Here is a 25,554-nt window from a genome sequence, read left to right as displayed (position 1 = left end):
TTGGTTCAGTGAAGAAAGGGTTAACCTTGGTACTAGTGGGAAGTGAGAATTCCCAGTTGTTTGTGTTAGAATGTGTGTTAAAAGTTAGTGCGGAGATAAAAGGTGGTGATGTGGATATTATTATTGAAGAAGGGAAAAGTGTAGTTCTTAAATTGAATAAAGAAAATTTAAAGTTTGGATTGGTTTCAGAAGCAGTAACCAGGCTGAAGGAACAATGGCTTGTTAACAAGATGCCTGTGAATCAATTACAGTTTGATTTGGAATGTAAAGGTACCCCACTCGCTAATGTTATTCAAGGGTGTGCTGTGGAGAGGCAGAATTTGAAATGTTGTTTGGACAAAGAGGGATCACTTGCAGATGTGAAACTGAAAATTAATAGAATGAAGGGTCCTGAAGATAAAATTAATGACTTGCTTAAAAATAAAGAATTGTGTGGAAGTTCAGAAGATGGGCTAAGTTTGGAAAACATTGTTGCTAAAATAATTCCTATGAAAGGAGTATGTGAAAGCCTATTCCACACTAGTGAGCAAGCTAACCACGTGAGAGTTAAGTGGAAAAGAGGCGAAGGTTGACAAAATGCCACTGTAAATAACAGGATCTGGTTTTGAGGGATTTCGACAAAGCATGTAAATAGTAAAGACAACACCATGGAAGATTGACTGTTAAGTTTAAAAGTAAACTAAAGATTAGTATTTGCATAAACTTTTGTAATGTACTACAGAATAATCACACATGTATTGGTTCATATTTTGTAATATACACTCAAGCTAAGATCACAATCCTTTAGTTTTGTTTTTGCTGAAGAAAAGGAATAAAAATAGGTGGTTATTAAATTGGAGTCTGATGCTACAGGAATTTATTAAGGTACAAGATATTAAGATATTAAAGGAAGTGACAATGTAATTGCTAACTGTTTAGATGCTAAATTGAATGTATAACTGTATTACTCTGTAGTGAAAACTCTTGTATTGTGTTAGATTCTGAAAGTCTGTAAGACTCTGTATTAGTTAATTTTCCCCTTTTGGGTGAAAATTCTTAGAAGGATGGGGGTGTTATAAATGAGGAGCAACTCTGATGGGCAGAAGGGTGCAAAGTCGCCCCCCACTTTTGAGAATCGCAAAATCGCTACTATTTTGGGTCTGATACCAAGGAAATGAGAGAGAGAGACAATGCAGAGACACACAAAAGTGGAACGGAACCACTGATTACTGCTATTGTCTCTTGGAGAAGGATTGTGTATTGAGTACTGTTCTATTCATTGAAACCCCTCAGGGGGCAACCAGAGTGGTCTAGTTGATGGGTTGCATCATCCCAACCTGATTGACACCTGAGTGGGGATAAAAGTAAGGTCTGGGGAACACCCCTCAGGCGCACCAGGAGAGACGAGAGATGCTACGAGACTGGTGGGGGCTTGCGTGTGTGTCCACCCTTGCCTGGGTGACGAGTCCACCACGGAAGAACGGTATAGCTAAAGGACAGAGGGGTCATACGTGAATGGCCACAACAACAACGCATCGACGGACCAAGATCGTAAAAGGCAATTCGGCAAGTCAATAGCTGTTACTCTCTCTCTCTCTCCAACAATTGCTACACAGCGATCAACAACTACTGCAGCCTGCATGAACTGAACTGAACATTATATTTCCATCGGACAATTCATTATCCCCTAGACAACGATAGTGCTTATTTCTTATTGATTATTATTATACCCACACTTTTAGGTTTAGTATTGATGACGTATATTATCTGTATATTTGCATTGATATTATTTTTGTGTATTTTTACTAATAAATATTGTTAAAGATAGTAACATCAGACTTCAACGGATACTCCTATCTTTGCTCGTAAGATACCCAGTTACGGGGTTCGTAACACTGGCAAATCAAATTTCAGATTATATTCGTGCTCCATCCTTTCTGACTGAGATGGGTGCAAAAAACGTTTAATTTGCTACGCAGTGCAATCTGCTAAGTCTGATGATAAGCCTAATGGGGATATAGCTTAAGTCTTAATGGATCACTGTTCATCTAAACCTGTGACTATTGCTGGGACATTTAGATTTCATGAAAGGAATCAAGAGGAAAGCAAATCGTTTGTGGCAGTGCTGAAGCAGTTGTCTGAACACTGTGATTCTGGACAGTCACTGAATGACACATAACGTTAGAGACTTGTATGTGGTTTGTATGGTGAGGCAATTCAGAAATGGTTGCTTACAGAAGGCAGACTAACATTACAGAAGGCAATTGAGATTAGTTCACCTCTGGAGATGGTAGCTAGAGAAGTGAAGCTATTAAGCACATCTTCCCAAATTCATATAGTTTCTCCTCACTTTAAGAATAAGGCACCAACTGTCTCTCAATGTTACCATTGTGGCAAAACTAGGCATTCAGCAAAAGAATGCTCATACCGTATATTGGTTTACATTGCAGAAGATGTGCTAAGAAGGGACATATTATACCCACCTGTAAAAGTAAAAAGTCACTGTCAACCAAAACTACTGCAATAAAGAAAAATGTCTTTTGAAAAACGAAAAGAAACATGAACAAGATGGAGCACACTGGGACATGGGCAATTAGGGATAGTCAGCGTGGCACTGTGTGGTAGCTCGAGTCGAACCAATCTTAGAGGTTTTCAAGCACATTACTAGGAATGTTGATGAAGGCAAGACAGTGGATGGTGTCTACATGGGATTTGGTAGGACATCTTACAAGGTCCCACATGGGAGGTTAGTCAAGACGGTTCTATCGCTTGGCATCCAAGCAGAGGTAGTAAATTCGATTGGACATTAGCTTTGTGGGAGAAGCCAGAGAGTGGTAGTTGAGGGTTGTCTCTCCTACTGTAGGCCTGTGACCAGTGGAGAGCTACAGGGATCAATGCTGGGTCCAGTGTTGTTTGTCATCTTTTTCAATGATCTGGATGATAATGTGGTTAACTCAATCAGCAAATTTGCAGATGACACCAAGGTTTGTGGTGTAGTGGACAGCAAGGAAGACTACCCTGGCTTATAGTGGGATCTGGAAAAGCTGGAAAATAAGCTGGAAAATGGCAGATGGAATTTAATGCAGACAAGTGCGAGGTGTTGCACTTTGGGAGGACCAAGCAGGGTAGGTCTTACAGAGTGAATGGTAGGGCACTGAGTAGAACAAAGAAATCTGGGAATACAGGCCCATAATTCACTGAAAGTGGTGTTACAGGTTGATAGAGTTGAAAAATAAACTTTTGGCACATTGGCCTTCATAAATCCAAGTATTGAGAACAGGAGGATAAGAGGTGGGATGTTAATTTGAGTTGTATAAGACATTGGTGATGCCTAATTTGGAGTATTGTATGCCGTTTTGGTCATCTACTTAAATGTAAATAAAGTTGAAACCATACAAAAAAACCAAGTCTGAAGGACATGAGTTATATGAAAAGATTAAATAGGTTAGGACTTAATACCTCAGAACATAGAAATTTGAGAGAAGATTTGATAGAGGTGTACAAAATTATGAGGGGTATAAATAGGGTAAATGCAAGCTGGCTTTTCCCATTGACATTGGGAACTAAACAACTAAAGGTCATGGTTTAAGAGTGAAAGGTGAAAAGTTTAAGGGGAACCTGTGGGGAAACCTTCTCTCAGAGCGTCGTGAGAGTGTGGAAGTAGTGCATGTGAACTCAATTTCGACATTTAAGAGAAGTTTGGTTAGGTACATGGATGGTAGGGGTATGGAGGACTATGATGCCGGTGCAGGTTGAAGGGAGTAGAGATTTAAATGAAGGGCCTGATTCTGTACTGTACTTTTCTATAGCTCTATGACAAGGCTAAAAGCCAGGCTGTGGGAAGCACTCACAATCATCTTTGGAGTCAAGAAATTCCATCAATTCCTCCTTGGTCAAAGATTTACATGACTGATAGATCATCATCACTTGATGTCAATTTTTTTGTCCACATGTCACTCCACTCTATAAGAAGGGAGGGAAACAAAAGAAAGGAAATTAAAAGTCAGTTTGTCAGTGGTTGGGAGATGTTGGGAAAGTTATTAAGGATGACGTTTCGGGGTACTTGGAAACTAATGATAAATTAAGACAACGTCAGCATAGTTTCTGTAAAGGGAAGTATTGCATGACAAATTCGTTAGAGCCTTTGAGGGTGGATAAAGGAGAGGCAGTGGATGTCAGTTACTTGCATTTTCAGAAGATATTTGATAAGTTGCCATACATGAGGCTGCTTAACAAGATAAAATCCTATGATATTACAGGAAAGATACCAGTATGGAGAGAGGAATGGCTGACAAGCAGAAGGCAGTGAAAATAAGAATATATGAAATAGGAGCAGGAGTAGGCCATCTGGCCCATCGAGCCTGCCCTGCCATTCAATAAGATCATGGCTGATCTGTCTGTAAACTCAGCTCCATCTACCTGCCTTTCCCCATAACCCTTAATTCCCTTACTACGTAAAAACCTATTTAACTGTTTCTTAAATATATTTAGTAAGGAAGCCTCAACTGCTTCCCTGGGCAGAGAATTCCACAGATTCACCATTCTCTGGGAAAAACAGTTTCTCCTCATTTCCATCCTAAATCTTCTCCCCTGAAGCTTGAGGCAATGTCCCCTAGTCCTAGTCTCACCTACCAATGGAAACAACTTTTCTACTTCTATCAAATCTATCCCTTTCAAAATTTTGTATGTTTCTATAAGATCCCCTCTAATTCTTCTGAACTCCAGAGAGTATAGTCCAGGGTGACTCAATCTCTCCTCATAGGTTAACTCCTTCATCCCCGGAATCAACCTGGTGAACCTCCTCCGCACTGCCTCCAAAGCAGCGAGGGGGAATAAAGGGGTCTTTTCTGGTTGGCTTCCAGTGACTAGTGGTGTTCCTCAGGGGTCAGTATTGGGACCGCTACTTTTCACATTGTTTGGATAATGGAATTAATGGCTTTCTGGCAAAGTTTGCAGATGATACAAAGATTAATTGGAGGGGTAAGTAGTGCGATTGCAGCAGGATTTATACAAATTGGAAGAATGAGCAAAAAGTGGCAGATGGAATATAGAGTTGGAAAATATATGATAATGCATTTGGGTAAAAGGAACAATAGTGCAGACTATATCTAAATGGAGGAAGTTTCAAACATCAAAGATGCAGAGGGGCTTAGAAGTCTTCGTGCAAGACTCCCGGAAAGATAATCTACAGCTTGAGTCTGTGGTAAAAAAGACAAATGCAATGTTGACGTTTATTTCAAGGGGAATAGAACATAAAAGCAAGGAGATATTGCTGAGGCTTTATAAGACAGTAGTCCGGCTGCACTTAAGAGTATTGTCAACAGATTTGGGCCCCATATCTCAGAAAGGAAGTGTTGTCATTGGAGAAAGTCCAGAGGAGGTTCACAAGGATGATTCTGGAAATGAAGGGGTTAACATATGAGGAGACTTTGACAGCTTTGGGTTGGTACTCACTAAAATTTAGAAGAATGCAGGGGTATCTCATTGAAACCTAGCAAATATTGAAAGGATTAGGGTGGATGTGGAGAGGATGTTTCATATAGTGGGGGAGAACTAGAGGGGTGACCTTTTAGAACAGAAGGAAGGAGGAACTTTGCTTAGCCAGAGGATAATGAATCTTTGGAATGCTCTGCCACATGCTGCGGTGGAGGCCAAGTCTGTTGGTATATTTACGTCAGAAGTTGATAGCTTCCTGATCAGTTAGGGCATCAAAAGATATGGCAAGAAGGCAGGTGTATGGAGTTGAGTGGGATTTGGGATCAGCCATGACGGAATGGCGGAGCAGACTCAATGGGCTGAATGGCCTAATTCTGCTCCTATGTCTTATGGTGTTCTGGTCTTATGCCAGCACTCCTTCCCTGGCTGCTAGTCAAATGCAATGCTGAGCTTTGTTACTCTCTGCAGGTCAGTACAATATAAAGTACAGCTGGTCAATGCACCATTTGAATGCTGATGGAGCACCCAGAATTCTCTTAGCTGTTGCAGCTCCAAAGCCATCCCCAAAAGAGATCTTGTACTTCACGGAAGTACCTAGAACTCCAGTATCTGTGGTGCAAGTCCAGAAGCAGGCATGTATTGATCCTCTTCCTCCTCAAGTGCTAGACATGGTAACTCACAAATGGAAAGGAGATCCAACAATAAAACTGAAACCTTACCTGGCTCAATGGAAGGAGCTTACAGTACCCAAGTCAGGATCTATACATACACCACCAAGAGTTAAAATAACTTTGGTGTCATCCCCAGGTTGTCAGTGCTCACACAGGAACATGCGGCCTCCAGACAGATTGAACCTCTCACTGGTCTGTGTATAGGAAAGATTAGAAACCTTCAAGATAAAGTGGGAGGGATATGTTATATATTTTGACCCTTATTGGTTACAGTCAAGCTTCCCTATGTGTTACATACTGAACATAAAATGAGAGAGTATTCTGGGTGGACAATTACAGCAGCAAATTTGTTCCTCACTCTCCCATCTCTCATCTGTGTTATTCAGAGCCACCAATACCAGTTCCTCCAGTATCTTGTGTGAGTTGATAGTGTGTGCAGTATTTTGGTGAAACTCTGGGAAAGGAGCTGTTCTGCCTTTCAGAAATTACCAAGGCAAGAGAGATTGGTATAGAAAGGCACCAGCAGGAGAAAGTCTGCAGATGCTGGAGGTTCTTAGCAACACCAATAAAATACTGGAGGACCTCAGCACGTTGGGCAGCAGCTATGGAAAAGAGTAAACAGTTGACATTTTGGGCCAAGACAATTCTTCAGGACTGGGATAGAAAGGTGCTCGATGATTGGCAGGCATGTGGTGGGCTGAAGAACCGGTTTCTTTGTTGGTTAACCAATCTGCAAGTTTCTGGGTTGTTTTTCTGTCTTTTTCATTAGTTAGATGCCTAACCAAGAAGTCTCCTGTGGTGGTTTCTTGGGATAATCTTATTACCTGTCTTAGATTGGGAGAATGCGTTGAGAGTTGTATCTAAGTCAATGATTGATTGAGGCACCTTTCTGAACTTTACTATTAACCAGAAAAGCAAGCAGAAGAAAGCAGTAGGTATCAGGAGCAGTTGTTGACATCTATGAAAACTGTCATTTTTTTACAACTGTAGTTCAAACATTTTTTAGAAGATTCACTTGATTATAGCATCCTGCACTTTTTATTTTTTATTCAGTTGAATTTAATTGCATTTCTACAGCAATATATTTCAAATGTAAAGAAAATGTAACAGCTTTGCTTTAAACACTGTGTTCCATTCCTGCATTAAGTGTTTAATATATAAGTATGATTAAATAGTCAGTATAATTTAACAATATATCACAGCATACTGTAATTATGTATTTACAGAGAAAGGTATTCTTATTAAAGGCATACAAACATCAGTTTATAACTTTAACAGGGAAAAGACTAAATGTAACATACATAGAACTAACATGCATCATAGTACATCGCTAGTGATGTCATTACAGAAATTCAAAGCCCTCAGTCTTAACAGTCACAGTCAATACACTCAGAAACATTCATTATTTCCAAAATAAGCTTTCTCAATGGCTTTATTCAAATAATGTACCATTGCATCAACGGAAGTTAAATAGTTCAAAATCTCAAAGTCTAATTTGGATCTTTTGAAATCATCATACTTTATGTAATATTAAAGCATTTAAAGAACATGAAAGGAAATTGGATTCTATATTTTACCCTCCATTCTAAAGAATATTTCATTTAACAAAGGGAATAATGTAGTTATCAGAGAACAACTAAATTCTTACTTATAATTTAATTTATAATAATGAAAGAGAAACAATTCTGCTATATAAAGTTGATTATTTTTGCATTGTTATTGAAGATCATGAAAATTTCATTTGAAGTCCACAAAAATACACCTTCACAAAAACTTCCTCCCCACTACATTTAGATTTCCTATTTTCATTGCAATAATCCCTCAGCACCGTCACTACAGAAAATATAGAGAAAATATTAGATACTGCAATCTCAACATTTCTGGTAAATCTATCAAAATGATATTGGTTTATATTAAGTATACTCTGTGATTCGTCTCTGAGCCACATGGAATATGACTGACCTAGGTTCCATTAGTAGTGAATTGTATTTTATAATGAAGGTGTGACATCATTTGCTTCTTTTACCTTTTGCCATCTTGATTAAGATTTGATTCAGAATGTATGTATAGTAAAGTCTTGTGTCAGGCAAATTCTACACCAGGAACTAATATGACTGTATTTTTCTAATGTCTGTTCCCCAATGCTATCTTCCAATCCTATTTCTACAAGTTAGTGCAAGATTAAAATACTTAAAATATGAACCATATATATTGATACTAATCAGCAGAATATTTATATAAGATCAAGTTTATCAGTTTCTTTAACACACATTTTAAAGTATGTAAGTTCGGCATACTTAACTTCATAAACAATGTCATTAAAAGTACTTAGAAAGAAATATTCCTGTAAAGTAATGGAAGTAATTAACTGCTACCTCATCCAGTGGGAAACTGACAGGAAACCAACTGCAGCCCGCTGCCAGAAGGCAAAATCAAATAGTGCGTAAAACAGGTCCTAAATCAGTGGCATCTATTTCCTGCCAACTATGTAAAGTTAAAATTAGATTAAATGATTTCACAAATTCTAAAAATCAAAGACAGTGCTCTATTATACAATAGCTTTAGAGCGAACAACTGGTTCCTAAACATGATGCAACTTGTGCAATGGTCAGTCACTTCTCCTACAGGAAACTAGGTTAGGGCAAGTGCTAACCCAGGATACAACATTGATACTTCAGACAACACACACAAAATGCTGGTGGAACACAGCAGGCCAGGCAGCATCTATAAGGAGAAGCACTGTTGACGTTTCGGGCCGAGACCCTTCATCAGGACAGGCCCGAAACATCGACAGTGCTTCTCCTTATAGATGCTGCCTGGCCTGCTGCGTTCCACCAGCATTTTGCGTGTGTTGTTTGAATTTCCAGCATCTGCAGATTTCCTCAGGATTGATACTTCAGGTTCTGTTCTATCATTCTGACTCTAACGTTCATAGTTAATGTGCTAGGCATTGATGTAATATTGAATGCTTAAGTAAGTGCCCCTATTAATGTACTGTATATATTTGTAGGTAGCAGCAGTTTCTGGAAACTGCTTATCAGGTACCTGGCTCTAAGGAGCAATGATAGCCCTTGGAAATGTGAATTTCATCCTCAGGGAAATAAAATACATTTTTTCTAGCAATAGGATTTCCCCCATTTTTGATGCACCAAATGTATCAGAAGATGTCATTGAAAGAAAAGGAAATATACCACACTGTTGCTTTAAAAATTATGATTTCCACCTTTCAGAAGTATTAAATTGTGATTAATTAAGCAGCTTAGTAGATACAAACATATGGGCAGCAAGGCAGTGCTATTGTATTCTCTTTGACAGCAACAGGGATATCATGAGGGAAAAGGCAGAGGATGGGATAAACAGTGCTCGGGCCCGTAGATTGAGATTGCACTGTATGACAATCCTACCTTTGTCCACAGCCAGTGACCGGCCGATCTCCCTCCCTACCAGACATGTGTGACTTCAAGTTGAAACAGGGAGCACAAATCTGGATATCTGTGACCTAAAGCCATCCATGCTTTGGTCTGCTTCAATAATGAGATTTTTAATATACTGAAATGACTGGGGTGGGTGAGATTTATGAAACACAAAGCAATGACCTTTCAGGGACACATCAATTCAGTAACTGCTGATACAGTATATTTGTTTCATTGAAAGCTGAAAGCCAATGTTGTACACTGCAACCTCTGATTCAGTTTCTGTTGGCAAGTGTATCATTGATAATGACAAAATACAGTGGGGAAATAACACCTGTGCTAGTGTGAATCACAAGAATTGCCCTTCCAGTTTTCTGATGGGCAGGAATTCAACAGGAAGTAGGCCCAAAAACCTCAAACCCCCATCTAGAAACAATTACTTTGCATGATTTGGACATATAGAAAATAAACAGGGATAAATAGATCCAATGAATTTTGTTTCCCTATTGCATCTTTATTGGTTAGAAAGCACAAAGTAAATGTAATTGGGAAAAGTTATTGCCATATGATGTATGCAATCAATATGAGAACACCTATTTTTAACTTGATAAGACTCGTGAAACAAAAAAGGTGGTTTTACATTTGCTTTGAAAAAAAAGGGTATTGGTAACAAATGGGAGTCATAGAATTGTTGATTGTTTTTAGAGTGTGGAAGGAGGCTATTCAGATCATTACAGTGTTGCTTGAATGGGACATAAGCAACTAGTCCCTGTAGAAACATATCACTAACCCAGATGATGAGCAAAGTGAAATGATTCTCTTCCATAAACTTGGAATGTTTGATTATCTGTCCATGAACACTATGGTAAAACTCAAATATTTGAAAGTCATAGTTTTTCAAGTAACCAGTTATCTGGATACAACTATTTATTATTTAAGATTAGAACTATGCCTCGCTACTTTCAATATGATTGTCCATTTCACTGTAAAGTATAACTACTTAAAAGCAAGCATAAATTGTTACATTTAAATTGGCCAATAGAAGAGAATAAGGCTATATTTAAAAAACCCCGCAAGCGAGAATAAGACCTTGAAGTTATTTTTGCGCATTAGTAAGTAAAAGTCTTAGTCCTGAGAGAATGTCACCTGATATTATTCCTAATTATACAAATGCAAATGTATTTTACATCAGTCTCTATCCAATAGAAAGGCAGTAAAAGTTTATATTTTGTGCATTTAAATACTGTTTGCTTGAAGAATGGAATATTTGTTCAAGTGTTATGCATTTACAATATACAGTATGCAATATAGCTAATTTTCTGCAAAAGCGAAACTGCATCACCTTCCCTTCTTGCTAAATGAAGGAAAACAGATGCTGCTTCAAGACCCCTCCTTTTCTACTTCACAACACAAATATGCCACAGAGGATTCTACACTCAAGAGAAAAAACAGGGCAGTGATCTTTCACTACATTAAAATAAACAAATTCGGTTGGGTCTGAGACTAAGTCTATAACATAATCTCAGCCTTGAGGTGATAAAAACTATGGCTGTGCTACCTAAAGCATCAGAATCCCCTTGCAATATTGCAGTCTTTTCAAGTACTCTCTATTATCTGTAAAGAGCTTCAGACAACAATGACTGCTGTGCATTTGTTAATGTTCTTATGCTTGAAAAGAGCTGGTTATAATATAATCCTAAATAGCAAACCTGTTTAAATATACAAAACTTTATCAACAAATTATTGCTTAATACTTTAAAGGTAAAGTTAAAAGATTGTAAAAACTACAAACTGATTAGAGCTTCTTAATTTGATAGATAATGAAACCTATTTATGCTTAATAAATTTACAATAAGCAATAATTAGCTTCATGGTTTGAAAAAGAAATGTACTAAACAACCACCCTAATTTGCGTCTGTTCAATGTGGCAAAGAAAAGCATTTATTCCAGTTTGAATGGCTGAGGTTTATCTTAGAAAATGCAGCACAATTCACCAGGACTTCCCAGCAATATCTTGTTTGAAAGCCAGGAGTATTCTACTATTTACAGTGCAAACCCTCTGAATTGTAGTTGAAGAAGCAATGCCCAGATATCTTGAAGTTTTGAAGCAGGTGTCTTCAAGCATCACCATCAGAGGGTGGTTGACACAGTTTGTATAATCTAGTAGAAACAGATGACAGTCATTACATATTGAATGGGCTGAAAGCATCATAAAGTTTATAAAACATTCACTATAGAGCACTGGATTAAGGTGAACCATCACTGTGTCACAGGAAGGCCTGCAATAATATGTATTGTACATTACAGTTCACTTTATTCTAGCGCACACTCCATTGTAAACTTTACTAAAACACATTCAACTAAACATCAAGAACACTAGAATATAGGAACAGGAGTAGGGGCCCCAGGCCCAACAAGCATGCCCTTTCATTCAATATGATCATAGCTGATTAATGCTGACCTCTGTGCCATTTTTCATAAGCGTCAATTCCTAAATCTTTCCAATATATCTTCTCCAGCTTGAAGACATCTAATAACCTGGCCTCCACCATCCATAGGGGCAGAGATAAACAGAGAGAGAAGAAATTTCTATGCACCCCAGACTAAAGTGCCTGTTCTCTTGTTTCGTAACTATGTCCTCCTGTTTGTGATTCTCCTCCTACTGACATCTACTCGTCAAATCTCCTTGAGGTTTTATTATGTTTTAATAAGATTGCCCCTCAAAATCTTCAGGCTCTTAAATTGCACCCCTTGCTTGCCTTCTGAGCCACTTGCTGGACCTGTCTGCTAATGTTTTGCGATTCATGCTGTTCACATGAACATCCAAATATCGGTGAACTTCAGGATTCTGCCGCACCTCTCGAACGATACTCTGCTTTTCTACTCTTACAATTTTCTACCCTTATCCTGAACCTGTCTGTGGCACTTTACTGAGGCTTTACATGCCCCGCAGAACTTGCTTTCCGGCCTATCTTTGTATCATCAGCACATCTGCCTGCAATATATTCAACTCCTTCATCTAATTCATTAATACACATTGCAAATATTTAAGGGTCTTGCTCTTGATTTCTGAGAGGCCTCACTTGCCAACTAGCTTTGGCAGCTTGCCAAAACCAGAATGATCCATTAATCCTAATATACTATTGTCATGGGGTAAGGAACTAAAAACTGAAATCTGGACAGATCAAGGCAACCACAGAAATAGAAAGTGGTAAACCTCAGTTCATCAACCTGAAACAAATGAACCTGTTTCACTTTAAATGGTGTATGATATGTGGGACAATACCATCATTCCCTACCTTAATTTCAGATATCAGGCATTTGCAGTACATTTTTGTTCACTTTTAAAGCATTATTCCAGAATGATATACATTTGTTTTCAAATCCTCTCTATACGGTTTCTGTTTTTCCTTTTGTACTTATCATTAACATAACAATGCTAAAATAATTCACTACTGACTGACAAAGAATGTCCATATGTGTGTTGAGAAATGTCATTTTGTGCAATAAGCAGAGGAGACGGGAAAATGCACAAAGGAAGAACATGAGGCCATTTCATGGGCACTTCCCAGTTAATTACACTGCTACATTGTTTTCCCCAAATTAGTTATGTTAATTTAACAATGCATTTTTACATTTTTTTATCAAATACATCATATGTTCTTAAAATAAGTCATGCCTGCAATTGCAATGTACTGTACATATGAATCCATTAATAAGGAAAGCCCAAATAATAATAGAAGAATAAAGTTAAAACATGATATGGATTCAACTGTTTGTGGAGCAGGCGAAGATTTTATTGATGGTCATTTCCACACTTCCTGACTCCTTCATCTTCATGGAATGCACACTGCCAGACATTTTCAGCAGATACCACTGGACCATGGGATGGAGCAGGAATGAGCCACATTCAGCTCTTCGACTCATCGCTTCTATTTAATGCAACCACGGATGATTGGAGCAAAAGGCCGTAAAACATAGGAAAAGAATAAGGCCATTTGGTCCATCAAGTCTGTTCTGTCATTCCATCATGGCTGATTTATTATTCTTTTCTCCCCATAACCTTTGACGAGTTGTCAAGAACAACTCAGTTTCTACTTTAAATATAGTCAATGAACTAACGTCTACAGCCATCCATGAAAAAGAAACTCCAAAGATTCACCACTTGCTGGCTAAAGAAATTCCTCCTCATCCCTGTTCTAAATGGATCCCTTTTTAATGCTGTGCATTCTGGTCACCCGCTATAGGAAACATCCTCTCCCCTATTTAGGTCTTTTAATATTCAATAGGTTTTAATGAGATCTCCCTCATTCTACTGAACTCCAGTGAGTATTGGTCCAGAACCATCAAACATTCCTCATACATTAACCCTATCATTCCTGGAATCATTCTCATGAACATTCTCTGGTCCCTTTCCAATTTCATCATAACTTTTCTTAGATAAGGGGTCTATAACTGTTAGTGGTACTCGAAGTGTGGTCTGACCAATGTTTTATAAAGCCTCAGCATCACATCCTTGTTCTTATATTCTAGTCCTCTCAAAATGAATGTTACCTTTGCAATGGCCTTCCTTGACACTGACTTTATCTGCAAGTTAACCTTCTGGGAACCTTGCATAAGGACTCCAAAAGTCCCTTTACATATTTGACTTTTGAATTTTCTCCCCATTTAGAAAATGCCAAACCAAAGTGCATAACCATTCACCTTCCTAAAAACTGTGTTCCATCTGCTACTTCTTTGCCAAATCTCCCAATCTGTCTAAGTCCCTCTTCAGACTTCCAGCTTCCTCAACAGTACCTGCCCTCCACCTATCTTCATATTGTCCACAAATTTGGTGACAAAGCCATCAACTTCATCATCCAAATTATTAATATATGGTGTGAAAAGTGGTAGTACCAACCCATGCAGAACACCACAAATCAATGGCAGCCAATCAGAAGAGGCTCCTTTATTCCCACTCTTTGCCTCCTGCCAGTCAGCCAATCTCCTATCCATGCTGGTATTTTTCCTGTAATATCATCTGCTCTTATCCCCCTCCCTTCTTAAGGAGTGAGATGACATTTGAACCATTCCAGAGTCTAGTGATTCTAAAGATCATTACTAATGCCTCCAAAATCTCTTCAGCTAGGTCTTTCAGAACCCTAGGGTATATTCCATCTTGTCCAGGTAACTTACAGTATCTACCTTCAGAACTTTCAGCTTCACAAGCTCTTCTGCTTAGTAATAGCAGCTACATTGACTTCTGCCCCCTGACACTCTTGAACTTCTGGCATACTACCAGTGTCTTTTTCAGTGAAGACTGATGCAAAATATTCATTAAGTTCATCTGCCATTTCTTTATCCTTCATTACTGTCACTTCAGCATCATTTCCCAGCAGTCCAATATCCACTCTAACCTCTTTTACCCTTTTTATATCTGAAAAAAAATTAGTATCCTCTTATATATTATTGGATAGTTTACCTTCATTATTTCATCTTTTCTCTACTAAATGGCATCATGACTAATTAATTATATCCCTTGATAACTTCCATGTCTATAAAATACACAAAACCCTTCTGCACCAGTAAATCCCATAAGCTCTCAACACTCTGAGTGAAGAACTTTCTGAAGTAATACATCCAAACACTAGTGGAGCTCAGCAGGTTAGGGAGCATCTATGTAAAGGAATAAACAGGTAATGTTTTGGACCAAGACCCTTCTTCAGGACTGATGAAGAAGTCAGGGAAAAAGTAGGGCCCATTAGTCATGCAAGATACAATCTGTGCATGGAGTCAGAGAATGTAGGTAAGATCTAAAATTAATATTTCTCATTTGTCTTCCTTAAGGAGAAGGATATTATTTGGGGAATTCTGTGAGGGTAGCAGTGAAATACTTGAATATTATCATGAAAATGGAGTTTTAGTGGAATTAAAAGTGGGCAAAATCCCAGGGCCTGTCTACACCAGGCTGCTCTGCAAGGCAAGGAAGGAGAATACTGGGCCCTGCAATGGATTTTTAAGTTTTCATCTGTCACAGGTGAGGTGCCAGATCACTGGAAGAAAACAAATGTGGTACTGTTATTCAACACTGGCATCAGGGTTAACAAACCAAATGCTGGAGGAACTCAACTGCTCAGGCAGCATTTGTGGAGGTGAGTCTCTTCATCTGGACTAAAGGGTAGAAGGGAGATAGTCCACTTAGAGAGCATGTTAAGCCATCTACTTATAGGTCAGTGAATCAAAGTTAGTAGAAAACAATTGAGAAACAGGATTAATGAACACCTGGAAAGGCAGGGATTAATCAAAGAAAGCTTGCTTTTGTTAGGGGGATAATCTGTCTCACCAAGCTTATTGAATTATTTGAATGAATTGAGGGCAGTTTGCTGTTGTAGTTTACATGGACTTCAGTAAGGCTTTTGACAAAGTCCCATATTTGAAACTTACCAAAGGGTTAGAGCCAGTGAGATCTAAGGTGAGATGGCAGAAATTGAGAAAGTTTTCCCCCTGGCAGAGGTGTCGAACTTTGAAGGCATAAGTTGAGGGTGAGGGGATATTTAAGGAAGATTTTTTTCACCAGTAGGGTGGTTGGAATCTTGAATTCATTGCCCGAGTGGGTGAAGGAAGTAGAAGTACTGAAAAAGAAACACTTGTCTGGGGATCTTAAATAACTTCTCTTTGGATCTGATGCTATTCTTACCCTGTTTTGCTTTTCACCATTGAACTATTTCCCCTTCAGTATTTGTTATACCAGACTGACGTACCTCACATGACATTAATAACTAACCCTTTCTCATCACACAATATTCCATCTAAAAGAGCCTGTTCTCCAGTTCATTGTTTGATGCGCTGGTTCAAAAAGCTGTCAAGTACTCACTTCAGGAATTCTGACTCCTTAGTAATATAGCTAAGCTGGTTAAAATCATCCACGGTTACTGTAGTACCTCTAATGCATAAGCAGCGGATTCCAGATAACTGGACCATCAGTTAATTAGGATAGCCACTTATTTGGAACAACTTTTAAAGACCATAAAGTAATTGAGGAAATAGCCAAGATTCCTTTCATTTATTTGGGACACTATGCTGCTTAATTGGGACAGGAAACTGTTGTCAAAGTTCCTAACTACCTCTTATGTAGCTGTTAAACACTACATCATGCTTAGAGCAAACTGTTTTATATTAGCATTTTACTATTTTCATTTTGTTTTATACCCATTTCTCTTGACTGGATTTATTCAGTAATGTACTCTTTTGTTATCCTCACATCTTACTTTGCAGGTATGATCATAACATATAAATGATTGATTCCCTGAATGTGTTGCTACAATGCCATGGTATTCTCTAGTGAGTGGTATCATGTTTGAGGAATTCTGACCTTGCTCAGTGGATTTCTACTCTGCAGGACAATGGTTGATAACATGAATGCTCTGGACTGATCTTTAGTATTTGTGACTGCTCTTTGCCATTTTAGCCAAATCACATTAATTACATCGCCATGCATTGGTAGGAACATACATTGAAAGCAAACATTTATTGACAGAAATTCCTTATGGAACTCTCAGATGAGGACCCTTTTTCCGCCATTGTGTACCATAAAATGGTATGTTGGTACAGTGGGAAGAACTGAAAAAACTGCAGTGGTACAAGCAACACACATCCAAGATGGCAATCAACAATGTTCACAGCAATCAAACGTGATCTATGGCGTGTTAAGCCTTCCTCTACTCGAGTTCACTTTTGATAAATGTTCTCTCACCTATTCAAATAATATTGAAAGATATTTCATCCCATCATGCAAAAAACACCTGCTTAAGAATGCCATGAGAAACCTCAAGACATTTCTTAAAGCAAGTTTTAAAATAAACAACAGTAAATTGAAGAATTTGCAGAAAGAGTTATTTTCTTTCATGAACTAGATGAACCCAAGGACATAATTTGTATTATCTGCTTTCTCTACAGAGACTCTATGTATGTCTGCAGAAATGCTAAAGAGTAAAATCCTTTCTAGTTGTTGATGAGCTCGGAGCATTGCCCCATAAAAACAATTTTTGCATGAAAATTAATGATACAGGACTAATTAAATTAATTGGATGAAGATACGTGTCAAAAAGAAATAAACTGGTCATGGATTGGGCAATCACAATGAAAGGGGTTTGCATCAACCAATTGTTGCAGGTGTGATTGTTTTGAAAGGGTAGTTTCAAAAAAATATGAAGTTAATCACATCAGTTTTACAGATGGGCAAATTATTTTGTTTGATCACGGGATAAATTGTCTCCAGAATCAGAGTTGGAACGAATTCATAGGAGTTGAAGTCACAGTTAGACAGAGTTAAAAGCTCTACGGGATCATTATTATACAAATGCTGAAGCACTCAGTGAGTTTTTATCATAGTTTGCCATCATATGGTCTAACACAAAGTTCAAAGTAAATTTATTATGAAAGTATATATGTTACTATATACTACCCTGAGATTCATTGTCTTGCAGGTATTCACAAAGAAACACAAAAGAGTCAATGAAAATCTGCATATAAACAAATACAGGCAAACAACCAATGTGCTAAAGACAACAAATTGTGCAAATATAAGATCAAACAAAAAAAAAGTTAAGTTAGTGGTAGATAGTATTGAGAACATGAGTTGTAGAGTTCTTGAAAGGTTAACCATAGTCTGTGGAATTCAGCTCAGTGCTAGGGTGAGTGAAGTTATACACTGATGGAGCCTGATGATTGAGGGGTAGTAACAGTTCCTGAATCAGGTAGAGTGGGAGCTAAGGGTCCTGTACCTCCTTCCTGATGCCAGCCTCGAGAAAAGAGCATGACCTGGATGGTGAGAATTCTAGATGGTGGTTGCTGCTTTCCTGCGACAGCATTCCTTACAGATGTGCTCAGAGTCGGGAAATCAGGCTTAATATCACTCTCATACTGTATGTTATAAAATTTGTTGTTTGTGACAACGGTGCATTGCAATAAGTAATAAAATGAACTATAAATTGCAATAGGAAATACATAATAAAATTAAATTAAATAAGTAGTACAGAAAGAAAGCAAAACAGAAGAACAAAATAGGTGGCGTACATGGGTTCATTGTCCATTCAGAAAGCTAATGGCAGAGAGCAAGCGGATGTTCCTGAAACATTGAGCATGTGTTATTAGGTTCCTGTACCTCCTCCTTGACGGTAGCAATGAGAAGAGAGTATGCCCTGGGTGATATGGTCCTTAATGATGGATGACAGCTTTTTGAGTCATTGACTTTTGAGGGTGACCTCGATGCTGAGGAGGCTAGTGCCCACGATGGAGCTTGCTGAGTTTGCAACTTTCTGCCGGTTTTTCCAATCCTGTGCAGTGTCCTTCCATACCAGGTGGCAATGCAACCAGTTAGAATACTCTCCAAGAAACATCTGTAGAAATTTCTGAAGGTCTTTGGTGAGATACCAAGTCTCTTCAAGTTCCTAACGAAATACAGCAGCTGTCATGCCTTCTTTGTAATTGTATCAATATGTTGGGCTCTGGATAGATCTTCAGAGATGTTGACATCCAGGAAGTAGAAATTGCTCATCCTTTCCACTGCTGATCTCTTGATGAGTGCTGGTGTGTGTTCCTTGACTTTCCATTACTGAAGTCCACAATCAGTACCCTGGTCTTACTGAGGTTGAGTGCAAGGTTATTGTGGCAACACCACTCAACCAGCTGATCTATCTCATGCCTATATGCCTCCTCATCACCATCTGAAATTCTGCCAACAGTCGTTGTGTCATCAGCAAATTTATTGATGGAGTTTAAGCTGTGCCTGGCCACACAGTCATGGGTGTAGAAACCACAGAGCAGCGGGCTAAACATGCATCCTTGAGGTGTATCAGTGTTCATTGTCAGCAAGGAGGAGCTGTTATTTTCAATCATTGATCATGGTCTCCCAATGAGGAAGTCAAGGATCCACTTTCAGAGGAAGGTACAGAGGCCCAGGTTTTGGAGCTTATTGATTAGTACCAAGGGTATGATTGTGTTGAAGCTAAGCTGCAATCATAGAAACATAGAAAATAGGTGCAGGATTAGGCCATTTGGCCCTTCGAGCTTGCACCGCCATTCAGTATGATCATCTGACTCAAAACCCTGTACCTGCTTTCTCTCCATACCCCGATCCCTTTAGCCACAAGGGCCATATCTAACTTCCTCTTAAATATAGCCAATGAACCGGCCTCAACTGTTTCCTGTGGCAGAGAATTCCACAGATTCACCACTCTGTGTGAAGAAGTTTTTCCTCATCTCAATCAATAGACAGCAGCCTTATGTAGGTACTACTATTGTCCAGGTGATCCAAGGATGAGTGGAAGGCCAGTGAGATTGCATCTGCCATAGACCTATTGTGGCAAGAGGCAAATTGTAGTGGGTCCAAATCTTTGCTTGGACAAGAGTTGATTCTGGCCATGACCATCTCAAAGCACTTCATCACAGCAGATGTGAGTGTAACTGGGCATTAGTCACTGAGGCAGCTCACCCTGCTCTTCTTGAGCACTGGTATGATTGCCCCCCTTTTAAAGCAGGCGGGAACATCCAACTTCAGCAGTGAGAGATTGAAGATATCTTTCAACACCCCCACCAATTGGCTAGCGCAGGCTTTCAGTGTCTTCCATCAAGGCCTGATGCCTTGCGGGGGTTGACCCATTTGAAAGATGTTCTGATGTTGACCTCCAAGACGGAGATCACAGGGTCACCGGATGCTACAGGAATTTGCACAGGTATCGTTTCATTCTCCTTTTCAAAGCACAAATAAAAGGTGCTGAGCTCATCTGGGAGTGAAGCACCACAACCATTCCTCATATTAGGTTTCACCTTGTACAAAATAAAGGCCTGCAAACCCTGCCAGAGCTGATGTGAATAGGATTGCATATTTAACTTCAATCAGAATTGTTTCCTCGCTCTTGAAATAGCCCTCCATATGTCGTACCTGGACTTATTTCAAAGTTCTGGATAACTGACCTTGAATGTCACAGATCTAGACCTCAGCAGACTACAAATCTCCTAGTTCATCCAAGGGTTTTGGTTTGGGATGTCCAGTATGTTCCTGAAGGCACACACTCATCCACACAGGTCTTGATGAAGTTGGTGACAACTGTGGCGGGTGCATTCATATTCAAAGATGAATCCTCAAATTCTGTCCAGTCCACCGACTTAAAGCAGTCCTGTAAATGTTCCTCCACCTCCTCTGACTATACCCTCTTTGTCCTCACAGCTGGTGCTTTGGTCTTTAGGCTCTGACTGTAGGCTGGGAGTAGGACAGTTGATCAGACTTTCCGAAGTGTGGGCGTAGACTGGCACAGTAAATATTCTTCATGGTGGTGTAACTGAGGTCAAGTGTGTTGGCTCCTCTGATTCCACTGTTGATATGTTGCTGGAAGTATTTCAGAGAATTCTTCAAACTGTCCTGGGTGAAATCCCCAGTAATAATTTGAAGGGCTTAAGGATATGCTACCCAGTGTCTCCTGATCATGTTGCTCAGCTCCTGCACTGCCTGCCTCACATTGGCCAGAGGTGGAATATACACCACTGCCAGGACGACGGAGGTAAAACTCCCTCAGCAGATAAAATGGATGACACTTGACCACTAAATGTTCCTGGTGGTGTGAACAGAACTGAAACAGAACAGTCACGTCTGTGCACCACTGTAAGTTAATCATAAAGCATACTCCACCTTCTCTACCTTCAGAAGACTGAAAAGGTGACCTGTCTTTTCAGTGGGTGGTGAAGCCTTCCTTATTCTTAAAGGGGAACTGCACTCGTGTCCTGAGACTGCATCTAGGGTTTGCGGATTTTGAGGATCGTTAGATTGTTTTATCGTCTTAAAGGAATGTTGCTTACTGAACTACCCATAGCTGTGGCAGTAGATTTCAGCTGTAATCGTCCTGAACAGAAATACTTGAGGATTTCCTCTGAGAGAGAAAGAACTAGGTAAGTGCACTCTGTACACACATGCATTCACATACAAACACTGCCTTGTCATTCTACTGTCATTGCACTGAGTGTAGGCACTTCAATGTCATCCCTGGTATATTCTTATAATGGGCCCTAAAATGAGTTGATCTGCTTGGGTTGGCTTTGATGTGCCTTTCCCTCTTTGGTCAGCTGGTGGTGCAGTGACATCAGTGCTGGACTCCGGGATGGAGGTTCCCGGGTTCGAATCCAGTCGGACCGTTCCTGAGTGCGCTTTTCATCCGTGCCAGGTTGAGTGTTGAGCTCGCAACTCGAACTTGTAAAATAAAGAAAAATACTGCAAAATGTCTGTGTGAGGAGTGGTGCACCACACAGTCTTTCATTCCACGCCTTATAAGGCATGAAAATGCCCGACACTGGCCTCTCAGGCCTGAGTCGATGTCGTCATCATCATCATTCCCTCCATACACAGTGGAATATTCCATTTCTTTAGTAATGGGGATATGTAAATGTATATATGCTGTTTGTATACCGTATCTAAAAGCCAGCCGGAGGTGTAATTGCATCCACACCGGACTTCGAGGTGAGTAGTTCAAGTCCGGCTGGCTCTTTGCACACTTTCAATCCGTGCTGAGTTGAGCGTCAAGCTCGCAACATGGCCTTGTAAAAAAATGCACGCAAGTGCTAAGAAAACAGCAAAGATTGTTGCTCAAAGCACTGCAAGGTGAGGAGAGGAACAACAATCCTATATTTCAGGGTAAAAGCCCTTGATGGGAGTTAAATACAGACCCCCAAACAGTAGTAAGGAGATAGAAAATGCATGCAGAAAGGGCAATGTTACAATAGTCATGGGCTTCAGCATGGAAAATCAGGTTGGTGCTGGACTGCAAGAGGGGGATTTTCTAGAATGCCAATGAGATGGCTTTTTAGAGCAGCTCATGGTTCAGCCTATCTATTCTGGATTGGGTGTTGTGCAATGAACCAAAATTGATGAGAGAGGTTAAGGTAAAAGAGCCCTTGGGGTCAAGGACCATAATATGATTGAATTCACCCTGAAATTTGAGAAGGAGAAGTTAAAGTCACATCTAACAGTACTACAGTGGAGTAAAGGGAATTACAGACACATGAGAGAGGAGTTGGCCAGAATTGACTGGAAAAGGACACTGACAGGAATGATGGCAGAACAGCAATGGCTGGAATTTCTGGAAGCAATTCGGAAGGCACAGGATATATACAAATGTTTGTGCATCCCAAAGAGGAAGAAGTATCGTAAAGGCAAGATGACATAACCATGGCTAACAAGAGAAGTCAAAGCCAACATAAGAGCCAAAGAGAGGGGATATTGTATAGCAGAGCAAAAATTGGTGAGAAGTTAGACTAGGAAATTTAAAATGTCAACAGAAGGTAACTAAAAAGTCAGTAAGAAGGTAAAGATAGAATACTAAAGTAAGCCAACTAAGAATATTAAAGAGGATACAAAACCTTCTTCAGATACAAAGTGTAAAAGAGAGGCGAGACTGGATATTGAACCTAGAGAATGATGCTGGAGAGGTAGTAATGGGTGACAAGGAAATGGCTGATCGTTACGTACTCGTGACACATGACAGTGGAGCCCTTGTCACGTGACTGGGGTTGAAGCTATACTGGACTTGAGGTAATGGTCTTGTGATGGTGGAATGACGTCATTTTCCCGCCAGTAGAGATCATGTGATGGTTTTCTTTTTTACAGGTTATAAAAGGTAGACCCCACCCTGTGAGGAGGGGCAGTTCGTGGCTGTATTTGCTAGGTTGACTTCATGCCACTGCGTGTTTTAAGTGATGACGCAGTTTAGTTGAAAGATGAAGTTTTTATTTAATGCCTAAAGTTTAAAAGGTCATTGCCAGCAGGTTCTTTATGATTCTGCTAGTTCGAGACAGTGGAGAGTGAAGATTGGAAGTTCGGAAGTTAAAGATAGAGGAGAATCGCTTTCTACGGTGAAACGGGTTTCGACCTTTGTTTGATCCTTATTTGGAAGGATTTCGTTGACTATCTTCGTGTTAATCCCTGGGTTTAACCAGAAAGGACTGAGGATAGTGTGGAAGGAAAGGTCAGTGCTTTTAAGCCGTTCTGTTTTGTGAATTCTTCGTGGGAATTTCGACGTCGGGGATCGAAGCAAGCGACGTGAAAGAGAATTTAAATCGTCTTATAAAGTCTCTCCTTTTAAATGGACCGTGAGCATATCAAACTTTTGGCAATACCACTTTAAAGAACTGTTTTTGCAATATCACTTTAAGAACTGTTTGGGCTGCCGCTCAGCAGCTGTTTCCGGTTACGGTAGTGTTTGTTTACTTTTGGGGGGTTTGTTTTCTGTGTTTAATAAATGTGTTGTTTGTTATAAGAAACCCTTGCCGAACTCATATATTTATTGTTGCCTGAATACGTAACATTAATTATGGGAGCTGCGTCTGGATTGAATCATTTGAGTTTAAATGCTTGCTAACTTTTGAATCGGTTTTTTGGAAACAGGGATTATTCGGTTCTTTTGTTTGGTTTGTTGTATTCGGCAGCAATGAATATTGATGAGTTTCTGGCTTTGCCAGCTGCGGAGGTGTTGGCGAAGGCGAGAAAAACTGAGGTGTTCGAGATAGCTAGTAGATTGCAACTTAAAGGTATTTTGCAGACTACTTCTAAGGCTGTGATACAGAGAAAAATCGCGTCACACTATGTGGTCTCGGGTGTTTTTGATGAATCGATTTTAGAGTCGTTTCCAATAAGTAATCTGGAGATCCAGTTGCAAATCGAACAAATGAAATTGGAACAAAGTAAAGCTGATTTGGAGAGGTGTAAATTGGAGGCGGAACAAAAGCAGAGAATTTGCATATGCAATGGAGGAATTAAAGTCTAGGAATCAGTCTTCTGGTTCTAAAAAAAACGTTTGTTGCTAGTCAAGAAATTAAATTGGTCCCTCCATTTAGTGAAACAGAAGTGGAAAGGTATTTTCAACATTTTGAAACTATTGCTCAGATGTCAGAGTGGCCGAAAGATAAATGGTCAGTGTTGTTACAGAGTGTAATTAAAGGCAAAGCACAACAAGTTTACACAGCTTTAACTGCTGTGCAAGCACTTGATTATGATATTGTAAAGAGGCACATCTTAAACGCATATGAGTTAGTCCCAGAAGCATATAGGGAAAAATTCAGAAGTTTGAAAAAGTCTGTGGAAAAAACTTACGTGGAATTTGCCTATGATAAAGCTATGTGTTTTACATTTCTAAAAATGTAAATGGGGACTATGATACATTGAGAGAGCTGATTTTAATGGAGGAATTTAAAAGAAGCATTCCTGTTGAAGTAAGGACCTACTTAAATGAGAAGGATACTGATAAATTGCAGGACTGTGCTAGATTAGCTGATGAGTATGTTTTAATTCATAAGAATAAATTTCCTCAGAGCAGAATTTTTAAGAGGAAAAATAACATGGAGACTCCAGGTAAATCTGAAATTAAATCAGAGGTTAATGAGAAAGTTGATGAGAAAGGAAAGCCTGTGAAGGAAAGACAGTTTGGTCTTACTTGTAACTATTGTAAGAAGCCTGGCCATGTAATAGCTAACTGTTTCAAATGCAAAAAAAAAGAGAAGGAAGCAGTTCCAGATGCTTGTGTGCAACATACTGAAGCACCTGTAAAGTTACAGGGTTTGATAAACACAAATGAGGCTTTGTTAGAGTCTGACCAAGTTAGAAAGGGATATGATCATTTTGTAACTGAAGGGTTTGTATCCTTGAAGGAAGGATCTACTCTGGTGCCAATAAAAATCCTTAGGGATACTGGTGCTTCTCAATCACTGATGATAGACAGTGTGTTGAAGTTTAATGAAGAGTCTGATACTGGTGAGGTAAATTACATAAGAGGTGGAAGTGATTTTATGCCTGTACATTTACATAAAGTAAATTTAAAGTCAGGGTTAGTTACAGGATTTGTTAAAATAGGATTACAGCATAGCTTACCTGTGAAGGGTATTTCTTTATTGTTAGGTAATGACTTGGCAGGTGGACAAGTTTTTCCTGAAGTGCATTTGACAATGGAGTCAGAGGAACCAGAGTTGAATTCTAACACAGATTCTTCCTGTGTTGTGACTAGAGCTATGGCTAAAAAGATTGATGCGCAGAATGA

At 39.3% G+C, this 25,554-nt stretch overlaps 1 protein-coding gene across 1 annotated transcript in view; it reads right to left on the bottom strand.

Moving 5' to 3' along the window:
- Positions 1–8,910: 8,910 nt before the first annotated feature.
- Positions 8,911–25,554, bottom strand: part of prex2 (phosphatidylinositol-3,4,5-trisphosphate-dependent Rac exchange factor 2) — a 410,668-nt gene continuing 394,024 nt past the window's right edge. Inside the window, exon 40 of the mRNA XM_059982440.1 lies at positions 8,911–11,659. Within this exon, the coding sequence (XP_059838423.1) occupies positions 11,617–11,659 (43 nt within the window). The 3' untranslated portion in view covers positions 8,911–11,616. The remainder of the gene's footprint in view (positions 11,660–25,554) is intronic.

Source organism: Hypanus sabinus, chromosome 1, assembly GCF_030144855.1.
Source record: "Hypanus sabinus isolate sHypSab1 chromosome 1, sHypSab1.hap1, whole genome shotgun sequence".
Taxonomy (NCBI): Eukaryota; Metazoa; Chordata; class Chondrichthyes; order Myliobatiformes; family Dasyatidae; genus Hypanus; species Hypanus sabinus.
This window is presented reverse-complemented; position numbering and strand designations above follow the sequence as displayed.